Source organism: Trachemys scripta, chromosome 6 (assembly GCF_013100865.1).
Source record: "Trachemys scripta elegans isolate TJP31775 chromosome 6, CAS_Tse_1.0, whole genome shotgun sequence".
Classification (NCBI taxonomy): Eukaryota; Metazoa; Chordata; order Testudines; family Emydidae; genus Trachemys; species Trachemys scripta.
Window position 1 is genome coordinate 31,181,732 of NC_048303.1, and position 14,241 is coordinate 31,195,972.

General features: G+C 39.9%; 1 protein-coding gene across 2 annotated transcripts in view; it reads right to left on the reverse strand.

Moving 5' to 3' along the window:
* LOC117879404 (chondroitin sulfate proteoglycan 4-like) overlaps positions 1 to 14,241 on the reverse strand; it is a 116,852-nt gene that overhangs the window by 51,811 nt on the left and 50,800 nt on the right. Inside the window, exons 9-10 of one of the 2 annotated variants that reach the window (XM_034774582.1) lie at positions 10,385 to 10,568; positions 5,332 to 9,593 (exon numbers count right to left, since the gene is read on the reverse strand). In XM_034774582.1, the coding sequence (XP_034630473.1) occupies positions 7,540 to 9,593; positions 10,385 to 10,568 (2,238 nt within the window). In that variant the 3' untranslated portion in view covers positions 5,332 to 7,539. Of the gene's footprint in view, positions 1 to 5,331; positions 9,594 to 10,384; positions 10,569 to 14,241 lie in introns of those variants that run through there. The other variant, XM_034774583.1, reaches the window with a different exon arrangement.

The window sequence follows — 14,241 nt, forward strand, 5'->3', positions numbered from 1 at the left end:
CTGGAGACATTTACAAGATTTATTTTTATTTATTTTAAAAGCAATAAACTAACAATTTTTTTTATTCATTAAAGAATGTTGTTGCAACATCTGGATCACACTATACGATACTCAGCTGAGTCAGACTGGACAAGTGTTAATCTGAAAATGAATCAGTAATTCCTACCTATAAGTTAAGATTTCAGTGACTCACACATCAAGGAGTCCCCTGAAATGGGGTCTGTGACAGTGCCAGCTACTCATGTAAATGGAGAAAACATTCAAAATGGATGTCTTATAGCCAAATGAATCTTCCTTTTCAATCTCCTGCAACAGGCATAGAGTTACATAGAGATAAGCACCTTTTAACTACAGCATCTCACCAGCCACTCAATCAAGAAAAACTCCTTCCTTTCACCTTGATTCTTTTCTGCAACTCCATTTTCTGTGGCACATGACCAATTCTCAAGGCCCAGTATATGTGGAATACTACTACCTGCTTCTTGGACATACATAGAAGCACTGCTGCTTCACCTCTGCTATCCAAACTCTACCGGCTCGTCATTGATTTCAGGATCCAATTCAAAATTGCTCTCCTTGTTCTTAAATCCTTCTAGGCACTGAATCCAGCCAAGTCCAGCCTACCTCATAGAACTTGCCTCTCCCTTGCCCTCCTCATTCCCTCTGCTTGTCTACAATTGGCCTCTCTCTCTTCTACAGGGCTCGCTTGTTGATGTAGAATCCTCTTCTGCATTTTTTGTTGGCTGGAAAAATCTCTCTGCCTTCCTGACTCTCCATCTCATTCCAGTTATTAGCTGAAATATCTCATCTCAATTTCTCTCTCCCCCGAATTATTTTTAAATGATCTCTGTTATTGTGTTACTTCACTCAGTTAAGTATTTTCTGGCACCATACATAAAAGATGCTATGCAAAATAAAGTACATTAAATGCAGTATATGGACTTTATCATCAATCATATGCTATGCATTTAATGAAGATCTAATTTTTCGTTTCCTGTCCAAACAGTTCTGAGATATTCAATACAGCACGATTTCAATACTTAATCTGCTCAGTCTCTACTTTTCCAGCCTGTCTATGAGATCTAATGCCTCTCTCACTATGAGGTTAAGAAAATGTTACTCTGCTAAAACCTCAGCCTGCAAACAAACAACTTAATCAGTGGGTAGTGGTTTCAGCAGGTACATAGCAGTACCAAGAAACACAGAAGCAAGTCTAGAAATGGGGAAAATGAGCATGTTGAAGAAAAGGCTTCATTACAGAGTCTTTCTATGAACAGCTTTCAAGCTAGGGATTTCACAAATCACAAACACTTTCTGCTGGGATTGAATTTCAGATATGCAGCTCTGGCAGGAATTGAACATTTAATTTTACTTTGAATCAAGTTAAGATAAATTAATAGAGTTTCCATTGCATTTGCCAGGACAATTATTTTCAGCATGTTTAAAAATATTCATTGACTATACTTCAAACAATAACAGGATATATTTGAAAAGATGCTGGGTGTGGGGAGGCAGCTTGCATTTTAGGGCACTGCACCAGTCTCACTGTTGGGTTTGGCCGTAGCAAGAGAAGCTATACCATCTTTAACTTGCTGCAGAAATGAGTGACTAGTTTCATGTTGCTTCTATTAATTTTACCAAGATGGAAGAAGCAAAAGCTTTATAAGTACAGGGAGCAAAAAACATGAAGAAACACATTTTTTAGCACAACATCCTTACATTCTTAGATGCTTAATGAAGAACAAGAGTATGTGCATGTGAAAAGGGGAGAACTGAATGCTGTTACTGATATTGATGTCCTGATTTTGGGCCCAATACTGCAAGGTGCTGAGTAGAGCTGGGCAGGAAATGGTTTTCTTTCCCATTCAAATTTTTGAGACTTAATTTTTTTTCCTGTACTCAATCGGGACAAAAAGTGGAAATCACACATATAGGGAGACCTTGGACTTACGATGCCCGACTTACGTCGGACGCCATTTAAGTCGTTTTTCAATTGACTGCCCGTTTTGCCCCTACAATGCTTGTTTCACCCTTACGACGCTCAATTTGCATAAAGTTTGCTTGAAATCACTTCCTGGTTGCGTTTTACTGGTATGGAGCTGGAAGGGGTTGCTTCTAACTGGCTTTGAGGCAGCAGTGGAGCTTGTTGCCGGGTAGGGTTGCTGCTTGTTTTTGATTGGCTCCCAGCCCCAGCCAATCAGAAAGCTTGAACAGTGATTGGTTGAGGCTCAGCATCTAAGCCGTTCTCCCTGGCTTTCTGAACCTGTGTTGCCAGCATTCTGAGCAGCATATGTGAATTTATATGTTTACTTGAATGCTGTTTACAAAATAGTGTACAGTAAATACATTGATGTTGCAACATTAGTCATCTATAATTCCTTTAATACAAAAAACTGGGTTATTGTGGTGAAAATAGTGCATCAAGCCTTGGTTCAGGAACCATTCCTCCCTTCAGACCATTGATTGCTATGGGAAAAGCGGTTTCAACTTACAACACAATTCTGAGGAACGAATTGTGTCATAAGTCCGAGGACTCCCTGTATTGAAAAGTGGAAATCATGACCTGAAAATCTGAGGGAGAAAAATCAGATTGGGTCAATCGAAACCTTTCACTTCAATAATTCTGGAACCTTTCTTGTCCTTCCATGGGGGCGCTGACACCGGGCACTACCCAGGGACAACACCTGGAGTCTCCGCATAGTACACTCCGGTGTATGCGGGATCCATCGTTTCTGCTTGTCTCTCCACCTCAATGTCCAGGCAATAGTCCCAGTCCTTGTCCTAGCCCTTGTCCTTTGTATCAGGGGCTGACCATATGTGCCTGCATTCTCCACCATATGTAAGCAGGTGAGAATCATCCCTGTGGCACCTCCTGCAGATTGTCTGTGAGAATTAGCTCGTCCCAGCTCTGGAGCTCCCTCTGCAGGCCGGTGATCCACCTTACCCCACTCTGGCCCCGTGTCCCTCCCAGGACCCAGTGCCCCTTCACTGGGTTTCTGCCCCCCTTGCAGAACCCCTCAGTCCTGGGTCTCCTCCCAGGGGAACCCCCACCCACTATCCCCACTTTGCCTCAGTCTTGGCTACTGCCCAGTCTCCATCTAGCCCCCGTTCACTGGGGCAGACTGCAGTATAAGCCACTCATCATAGGCAAAGGGGTTTGGACCTGCTGCCTCTGCCTACCCGTGGGCTGCCCCTTCGCAACCCCAGTACCCAGTTGGCCTTACCTTAGGCCTGCAGCCTGGGAGGTTTCCAGGCCGGAGCTCCCCAGCTCCTCTTGCCTTCCCCCAGCCCTACTCTACCTTAGGTACCCAGGTACGCTCCCTAGCAGCCAGACCCTTCTCCCTCTAAAGGCAGAGAGAGAGTGTTTGCTCCTGGCTTCCCTGGCCTTTATAGGGCCAGCTGGGTCTGTTTGGGGCGTGGCCACAGCTGAGGCTGTTTTCCCCCAATCAGCCCAGCTTTTCCCCTGCCATAGCCCTCTCAAACGGCTGTTTTAAGCCCTTGCAGGCAGGAGCGGGTGACCACCCCGCTACAGACCCCGATTCTTGTTTGGTCTCTAGACACTGTCATAATACAAATACAAAAATACAGCCCAACAATGCAGCTTCACAGTTTCAAATGGCTGAATGGTAGCTGGATAGAGGTTTATTGTACTTGCATTTCACACAATAGCCTTTTAACTCTGGTGGTAGATTTACCTCCTATTGCTTAATGTAACACATAGCTTGTCAGCATGCTGTCAAGTAACTAGTGTAAGACATCCCTAGCAAACTAAATGAAGTAACTTTCAGATATGTCTTCCAGGCTACTAAACACAAAATGATTTACACTTTAAAAGATCAGACATGATAGATCAAAGGATGCGAGACATATTTTCTAAATAACAAAATACATCTAGAAAAAAAATGCATTAAGAGTCAAGATCAAAAATTCCAAATATCTTCTTCCCAGTTTATGGAGCAACTGGATGTGGAAAAACTTGTTGAAATCAATCAAATGCAGTACTTTGTGAGCTTGTGCAAACTACTATATATAGCTTTTTGCGGATACAGACTAACACGGCTGCTACTCTGAAACCTATATATAGCTCAATATTACATTGTTCTGAACAGGTAGGTGCACGGTGGAATAAATTCCCATTTGTCTTTGTAGCATCAAGTTCCAACCACTGTTAGAAGCAGAATACCAGATATGATGCACCAGTGATCTGATTTTGTGTGGAAAAGCCTATTTATATTCCAATGAAATATACATCATTAAAAAAAAAAAACCACTAGGAAACTGGGAAACAAGATTTTATTTGTAGCAGGATAAAGTGATGTATTTCTGCTCTATAACTCAACTTTTTATAGCTTTTTAAAAAACAACATGTTGCAATGTATAAAACTGAATTCTTTGTTGTTCTTACAAATCTTTTCATCACAATCTTATGTTGCAATTTTGAAATCTATTTGGTAATGAAAGTGTGACGGGTTCAGTCTCCACTGTGATGGGTTCGGTCACAGAGACCTTTTCCAGTTACATCATATTTACACTCATAAGCATATTTCCATAAAACATATGGAGTGCAACATCACACCCTCCTCCTGAATTTACTGCCATGACACTGTCCATGGTGGAGGCAGTACGTCTAAAATTCCTTTTTTCTGGACAGGGCATCTGCTACCCAGTTCTCTTTTCTTCTCCTCCTGAGCATGCTGCATCTCTCTTTCCTTCTCCTCCTGGGCAGCTTTCTGTGCTTCAATCTCTTTGTCTTTTAAGTCCAGTGCTTGCTGATGTGCAGCCCTTTGTCTGGCTGCTTCTGCCTTCATGGCAGCCTTTTCCCAGGCAAATTGCACATCAATTTCCATTTGTCTTTCCTTGAGACTGTCACTCAATGAGCTGGGATACCACTGAGAACAACCCTCCTGCCAGAACAGGTGCCGCTCCGCTCCTATCTTGCTGAGTTAGACATTTCAGTCAGCTTCAGCACAGACCCAGAGGTTGGGCCACACCTCTCTGCAGTTCACTGAAACTGAGATCCACTCAGCTCAGGGGCTTCTTAGTTAACACGGACTTTCCCAGCGCCCAGTGTTCAGCCTTTTGGGGCAATCTGCAATCTGTGCAGTTCTAGCTTCTTCTGAGCTTCACTCTTACTTATTTTGCTTACTTTTCTGTCCCTATTTCCCTAACCCGAAATAACAAACAGAAAATAACAAACCAGTAACCACTTTGTCTGTTCTCCAGCCACCACACTTAAAACTCACTTAAAATCACTAGCAGTGTCTCAAAGCAATCAGCTGTGCACATATCCTATTCGACTACGCCACTGTGATGGGTTCAGTCACAGAGACCTTTTGCATAAAGCATATTCCAGTTACTTTGTACTCATAAGCACATTTCCATAAAACATATGGAGTGCAACGTCACAAAAGGATCCTTTTAAAAAATCCCACTTTTACAAAACAAAAATACATTTATAAGATGAAGTAAAAACAATACATCGGACATTGACTGTAAAATGTTAGTTTCTGAAATCACAACAATAGTCCACCAGTGACCAGTGTTTAATTCTGTAATTCTTATTCAGGATCCACTCACATTATCCTTATGGACTCAGTGGAAGTTGTGCTTGTACAAGGACTGCAGGGTTGGGCCCTAAGTCATCAAACATTTTAATTTGGGAATACTTGACCTATGGACCAGATCATTAGCTGGTCTGAACTGACGTAGCTCCACTGACTTCACCAGCTGAGGATTTGGCCCTGAGTGTTTATATACCCTTGTGGGGCTTTCCAGTAGAAATGGACCCTCTGGAATCCCTATACCGTATGACATATCATAAAGCATCTTAATTACAGCTGTCCATGGCTGGGAGAGGTGAGGGATTAGGAAAGCTTCCTGTGCCTTCCCTTCCCCAGCACTCCTGTGCTTAAGCATCCATAATTTGGCCCTCAGGGCATAGTGGTAACCAAGGTCTTGGCAAGGCCCCCTGCACTGGGATGAAATTCACCTAAATGGAATAAATAAATGGGGGAATACCGTTTATGGTTAAACAGTTCCTTATGCTGCAAAGGAAATGGCAATGAGAACGTTTATACAGCTACAGTCCTGGATGTTAAAGTAAGAATGGTAGTATTTGGATGTCAAATTACAATGACATTTTAGTACGAGCTCTGTAAAGCATTGTGGTGAGTCCACACCAGGTACGTGATCATAAAAGCTAGTTTAGAAGCTGGGAAATGGTCTTCCAAATAAAATTTTTAAAATAGATCAGGCGATAAATAATGAGACCAGTTAAGATCTCAGCAATCTTCTATTAAGGTCCAGTTCTGCTCTCTGAAGTCAATGGAAGTTTTGCCATTGTCTTCACTGAAGGCAGGATTGGACCTTAAAACTGGATTGTAGATCACTGCTTAGCAAGGACTTTCATACAAATAAAAATATTTCCTTTAAAGAGAAATTATTGCACATTTTATCTATGTAGCTAAATTGGAGTAAGTAATTTATTTCATAGTGTTTAAGGCACAAATGGTTAAAGTTCCTTGATAACAATAAGTTATGAAACTCTTCCATAGTATATTCATTTTCTCAACTTCACGCAGATTTATTTTTCTCAGTCGTTTAACAACAAATTCTATTGTACAGTAGTAGAGGACTAAATTCTGCTGTCTCACAGGTTGGACTCACTGACTTCAAACACAGCAGAACTTGTGTTACTGAGGACAGAATTCAGCCCTTAGACAGCAGTAGGACATTCGATATGTTTCTGTAGACAAAACCCAGAGCTTAAAGATAATGCTGTAGACAGGCTGGCTGATAGTTTTTTGCCATGTGGATTAGAGGTCAGACATGCATTCTGACATTCAGCAGACCTTGGAGGCTAGAGTTTAAAAATAAATGACAAAAAGAACAAACAAAAGCTCCTAGTAATAAGTGTTTTACCAGAATCATGCATCTATTATCACTGTTGTAGTATCCTTGGAGAAGAATCCTAGGCTTCCAGCCCAAGGATCTTGATGAATACTTGTCAAAATAATCACAGCTTTGTTGCTTTAGCACTGGTCTTTGAACAGCATTCAGGTTTAACTGACGTGCCTGAGATTAGCATTTTGGCAATTATTTATTAAAACAGTTGTGTTTTCTTTAAAGTAAGCTGGTTCAGACAAGATACAAATTATTTGTATCAAATTTGAGTCTTTAAAAAGTAATCGTGTATAAAAATATACAGTAAATGACACCATGTTTATGCTGCCTTATCCCTTTCAAGGGTAATAACAAATACTGCACATAATGAGTTAATTTAAAATACACAAGGATAAAGAAGGCACTGAAGTCAGTGGGTATTTTGTCTATATAATAACTAAGAGTCTGATCCAAAGCCCACTGAAGTCAATAGGAGTCAGTGCATTGCCTTCACTGAGGTTTGGATCATGCTCAAAGTAAAGAGAGCAGAATTTGACCCATAATAAATAAGTATAATAAAGAATGATCAAATGTCAACATTATATATATATTTTTTTTTAAACGATATTAATCCACATGATCCAAAATGGCCACACTCTACACCCAATACTGATTGTGTTTCAAAGTTGGGTTTGTTTTTCGACAGTGCTGGAGCATTTCAGGATCAAGGTTTAACCAGCTGTTTTGTAGAGAATTTTTTTCAGCCGAAGCAACTGGTGTGGGAAGGAGCTGTTTACATCTGACTGCCACAAATGGGGTGGCTGTGCTGTTTTCAGTCCCTTTTGGAAGAGGCGTCACTGTGACCATGGGTACGGTCAGGCTCCGTTCTGGACTGAGACCTGGAGTGCTGGGAACTGTCTGTGTTCGATTTTTGATGAGAGATTTTGCCTTTTCTGTCTTATGACACATTAGAAAAAAACACACGGAAATAACAGCGACAATGAGTAAAAGAGCCACTGATGCAAGTGGGATAATGATGGACAAAGGGTTGCTGCTTTCACGTGGCTTCACTCTGGGACTTTTGGCATTTGCTTTAACAGTGGTCTCAGTCCTTGCAGATCTGCTCTCGACTGGTTCCTCATTAAGCAATGACTCTTCCTCATTTTGATTTCCCCAGCGATTTCGGTTTTGCCACCTGATCTGTACAGTCTTTCCCAGTGCTTCCGTATGTTCCTCATCCTGTTGGGAAACTGGTGGCTCATCCTTGGAAGTAGTATGAATTTTTAAAGTATCAGTGTGGGTTAAGAAAGGCATTTGACTTGTAAAACTCTGCACAAGTAAAGGATCATATGGCATTATGACATATTGAAAATAGCCTACAGCAGGCTGCACATCATCAGCCCTGAGTATGAATGTGAACGAGTCATTTAACATATCAATACCTGTCATATTAGCATCTACATCAACCAGCACAACACCTCTGTCAATGTCATTTTGTGTGAACAAATTAATTCCTACAAACATAGCATCATTTATCAACCTTCTTCTTACAATTCTTCCATGAGCTGGGGCCACTATCACTTCAAATTTGGGATTGCTATTTGTCAGATTAGCTAATTCCGTAGCATCCAGGTCCTTGATCCTTAATTGATAAGCCATCCTGTTTGGAATTTTCAGGTCAAATGCAGCTTTCACCAAAGGCTCTGCTATGATATTGAGTACCTGTCCTGTAAGATTACTTTCTGAGGTGAACAACATAAACTCCAATATATCCCGGGATGCACTGAGATTTGTCATAAGATAAGACAGTCTTCCTGAGTATAAGTCTGCCTGCTCAAACTTAGTAACCTGCTCATTTCCAATCAGTAAATGGCCAAATTTGAAGGGCACTGTTATTTCATAACTAATGTCAGTACTTTTTCCATTTGTTGTAGCTGATAGCTGTACATTAGTAATAGTGACAGAGGTCTGACCCTGTGGAAGTATCACATCAGTAAGGTTGACTAGGGTGAGAGAAACTGGTGTGACTTCAAGGTTGAAAAGTTTGTATAATGGGCGATGTTTGCCATCAGTCACACTAAAGTAAAAAACCCCAGAGGATGAACTTCCATCTTGTACAAACCAAACTCTGCCACTATCAACATCAGTTTGCGTGAAATCTTGTATGGATGTACTGAGATTGTTCATCATTGCTAAATAGCCATTGGTAGGATTGCTAATGATGGTGTATTTGATCTCTCCTGGACTGTTATCTAAGTCTTCGACTTTCAGATTTTCTGGTCCTAGCACAGATCTATCTCCTTGCATAACTTTCAAACGCAGTCCTTTAGTCTTCAACTCTGGAACTTGGTCATTCACTGGAACAATGGTGATATTAAACATCTCTTCCAAAACATCAGTATCAGGCTTTCTTGCAGACTTACTCTTCAGGTTTAACCAAACAGCAAAAGTGAAATGATCAGCAAGTGATTCAGAGTTATCATGCATGTAAACGATTCCAAATTTGTTAAGTATGTACTGTGAGAAGTTAGGTTTTTCTTTGGTAATATTTCTTTCTCCAACCACAATTATGCCATGCTGAGGTAAAGATATAACTTGATACCAGACTTCATATATAGAACGTTGCACCTCGGGTAACTTAACTAATAGATTTGAAGCATCTAAATTTGTTTTGTTGATTAGGACTTTACCTCCTTCCTGAACAATAGCACCTTGCAGAAAGAAAAAGAGCAATTTAAAAACTATTACTTGGTCATTGCAACATTTCAGAAATAAGATGCACATGTGCAGTAGCAATACTAATGGAGCTCAGGGAAGACGGATATGGAGTTAATGTTTCAAATGCTCTCCTGGTATAGTTATATCCCACATTACCGTCTGTCACAGCTAGAAATTTATTACCACATTTTTTTAAAAAGTAGAGATTTAAAAGTCAGGGGATAAATTCCTATATTGATGGATGGGTGTTGGATTAAAGATGTAGCAATACCTTACAGCTACAGAAGACACTGTATTATTTTCCCTAGAAATTACTACCACATCATTACAGCAAAAAAGGAGAATTGTAACCACAACATTAAAGAGGAACAAATAAATATATTGAATTTCTAAAGTATTTTAATATTTTAAGGTCTCTTTAAAAAAAAAAAGGTTTAGTGAACTTTAGTTTCCCAGGCTAGTCTTCTGGCCAGGCATCAGAAAGAGGCATATAAAAGAAATAATTCACAAAAACCTTTCTATTAATAATAAACTCAAAAACCTTTCTGTTTTTGCAAAACATACAGTTTGGACTTAAACTACATTTTGACCAGTGTCCCTTTAAATGTTTACTAAAACAACTGGAAATCATTTGCAAAATATTACTTACACTGCAATCTATGCTATAAATATTTTGGTCACTTGTTATTGAGGAAAAGTTTGCCCTGCAGTTTTTCTAACTTGCTCATTGGATCCCACATGTGATCATAAACATTAGGAGTCTCAAAGAGCACAGTAACCTTACCTGTATTTGCAAGCAGGCGACTACTGTGATCATGTCTGTTAATTTCATATGAAATGGCAACGTGAAACACCTGGAGATCCAGAACTGCTGGTGGGGAGGAGACTGTAAATGTAAAGGAATCTTCTGCACTCCAGCCTACAGCCTCATTATGTGTGTGCTCATAGATGATCAAGCCTTCATCCACCTGTTCAAAGTAGAGGGAGTCAGTCACTTGAATACAGAGGTACAACTGGAGAATAATCATAGGCACAACAGTCTGAAGCAGAACAAAAGTGTCCATGACAATGCTTAATGATTGTATACATAATGTATGTGGGGAAATTACCTTGTAGTTCTACTGCCTTGAATATATAATCTGTGCAATCTTCAAGTCATTAGCGCCAGACTGGCAGAACTTCCCAAGCTCTTAAATTCTAAACTTCCTTTAGAAGTAGAAGTGACATAGAAATAAGTGAGCAGGCCCTCAAAAGGGTAAGACAGTAAAAAATACCTAGGAGCTGGGAGCTGGAGGAGCTGGTTCAATGACTGTTAAGTCATGCTCTCTATAGGGCAGCTCCTTCACCAACTATGGTCCATAAGGAGCTGACTGGAGTCCATGCCGGGCAGCTTGTATACTCAGCAGGGAATGGCACACAACAGCCAGTAAGGAATCTACCTCACACTCTATCCTGCTATTGCTGCCTTTGAGGATCAATAAACTTAAGAGTTAATAGAGTTCTGCCAGTCTCATGACAAGGAGTTAAGACTCAGGAGTGAGAGTCCAGTAGGATATCTTCAGAGAAATAAACATATCTACATACAACACTTTGCCTGCCACTTTTCACATCAACACTTTTTTTGTACAACTGATACAAACTATACATATATACACAAACACATACACACCACTTCTCCCACCACTGAAGTGTATCTGTCCCTGGGAATGCATATCTATTCAACAGCACATAGCAAGACCACTAAGCATCAGTCAGGGCAAGAAATGAAGAATACATTTTCAATTGAATTTCTAGTCTACAAAAAGCAATTACCTGCACTGGAATTTGGTCAGAATCTCAGGGTTAATACCCATAATCTTGTGAAAGTGCCGTGGTATCTCTAGTAAGCACAAGAGGTCAGGACTTTGTTTTCAAGTCTCATCCAACAGATTTATCCTCATGCTGAAGCACTGGTTCACTGACTCAGAGAGAAGAGTGTTACATACCGAATCCTTGCAGAACTCTCATTGAACTAACTGACCTGGCTTAACCTGTGTTAGTTTGTGATTGCCAATGAGATCGCTGTTGAGATGGTATTTTTTCTAAATTTATAACCCATAAATACTTCTTTACACAGCTTGAGGTCATCTCATGGACTTCTCTAGCATGGGTTTCCATGACATATTTTTGAATGGACTAATTCTATCTATCTAAAGCATTTCTAGTGTTTCTAAAGCATTTAGCACTATGAAATCTAAGCTCCAACTATGAATGGGACCAACCCTGCTCCCACTGAAATCAATGGAAAAGTTTCCACTGACATTAATGGGAGAACTGAGCCCTGGGGGCCAAACTTCCAAAACAACGTCCAAAATAACATAATGTGTGTTGCCCCAAAAATATAGTTATTGCTAAACTTTGCCCTTTGTGACTGGTGTTTGCAAGAATCCCCCAAAATGATGCAAAAAGGTCATATGTCCATGTAGATACAGGGACAGGATCACTCTCATAAGCGTAGCTCCAAGCTGGACAAAGCTGGACAAAGTAAATTTATGATTTTTACTATTTCTTTAAAATCTATCTAGGGTAGTTTTACTGCACGCACATAGGAGTCTCTGGGCCAAGGAGAGGATGCCACTGGCATGGATTTTTTTGGTCCATTTATGCAACTGTTTCAAATAGGATTAAAAATTAGAAGATAATTGAATGAGTTGTATTCAGTTTAATTAAATAAACACATTTGGATTTAGTCTGGGGAGGAAGCAAGTGGCTAGTTGAATGAGCAAAAAGATTGTTGAGATATCATGAAAAGATTGCCAAGAAAACAATCCACTGTATTCAAAATTAATCTAACAGGCCTGGAAAATAAGATGCACAAATTAGTTTTTTATGTTGGCTGCAAAACAGCTGGCCTTGGACAAGTTCAATGGAAAGTGGCTGATAATTATGGCTTTTTTGAGGCAATGAAACACAGACATAAGGAAGGAGATTAGCTCACTTCTTCTTTAGTCAAGATAAATGAGTTTCACTTGCAGTGAGAAGTATATATTTCTGAACACTGACTATAAGACCAAAGAAATTGAAAAAACTAAATTGAACCAAAATGCTTTCCAGTTCAAACCTGATTCACAAGAATTTTATTAACAAACAGAACCTGAATCTCTTATTCTTCATGGACTTTACTATTTTTTATCTCAAATTCCTACTGAATATTTGCACAATTCTAAGCTCCAAATATACATTATCAACCATATTTGCTACCTTTTTCATTGCTGTTTAGCTTGCTCCTATATGGCTAAAACACACTGAGCTAAGCCAGGTGAGAATTTTTCCCAACATAAAATTTTCCTTCTCTTTTCCCATTTCCCTCATAAGGTTAGAGGACAATAGTTAAAACACCTGAGCCTTATCTACAATACAGCTACCACTAATGAAGCTGCACTTGTTGGAGACTCTGGGTCCAAAAACTCCCAAGGACAGAGTTGTACCAGAGTTTGTAAGATATAAGGTTATAGAAAGGAGCTGCAGGGCATTTTGAAGTATTATTTTATAAATAACATTTAGAGACTGTACCATATCCACAAGAGAACAGAGTAAAAATTACATTACAACCTAAGCTATGGCATTTCCTGACGTGAGTACATAACTGTGTAAACCTTATGTTCATAAATTCAGAGATTTTAAGACCAGAAGGGACCATTATGGCCATCTGAGCTGACTTCCTGCATAACACAAACCACAGAATTTCACCCAGTAATTCCTGCATCAAGCTCAATAACTGTGGTTGAACTACAGCATATGTTTTAGAGAAACATCTACTCTCGATCTAAAGATTTCAAGTGATGGAGAATCCACCACATTCCTTGGTAAGTTGTTGGTAATTGCGGTTAAAAATTTTCCCCTTATTTCCAGTTTTATATTGGTCAAGCTTCAACTTCCAGCCACAGGACCTTGTTATGACCTGTTTGCAGATTAAGTAGCTGTCTACTATCAGATATCTCTTTTCTATGTAAGTACTTCTAGATCATGACCAAGTCACTTCTTAACTTTCTGTTCTATAAGCTACATAGATTGAGCTCCTTAAGTCTCGCTGTAAGGAATGTTCTCTGAGAGTAATTTGTTTTGTGGAACACACAATTATATCCAGATGCTTTACACAAAGGCTCAGTAATTCTCTTTTAGTAGCAGCCACCCCTATAACGTTCTTCATGGAAGGTAAATGAAGTTCCCTCTTTTTAACCCTTCAAATTCAAGGTCCTGCATCCTGGTTAAAATTCTTCTATCCAAGCATTTCCTTCAGGGGGATGCTCTTTAAGAGCCTAATCTAATGTTCACTGAAGTTAACAGAAAGACTCCTACTGACTTCAGGGGGACTGGGTCCAGCCTAAGTGATCATGACATTTGGTGTTAAACACCCCAAGGGACTTCTTTGATGACTTCTTCACCCAGGACCAATGACTTCCAACCTGTGCACTAGTGAGGAGTGAGAAATCAGGAAGGGAAACTGGATCAACCGACTAGCACTGGACATTGGAAAAGTCCACCTTAGTTAAATAAATACTATTATAACCAAAACAAGAGAGTGAAAATTATTCAGACTTCACCAATTTCCAATAGGGAGAGCAGGGGCTTCTCATCTAGTGGTCACTGCAAATTGCCAGA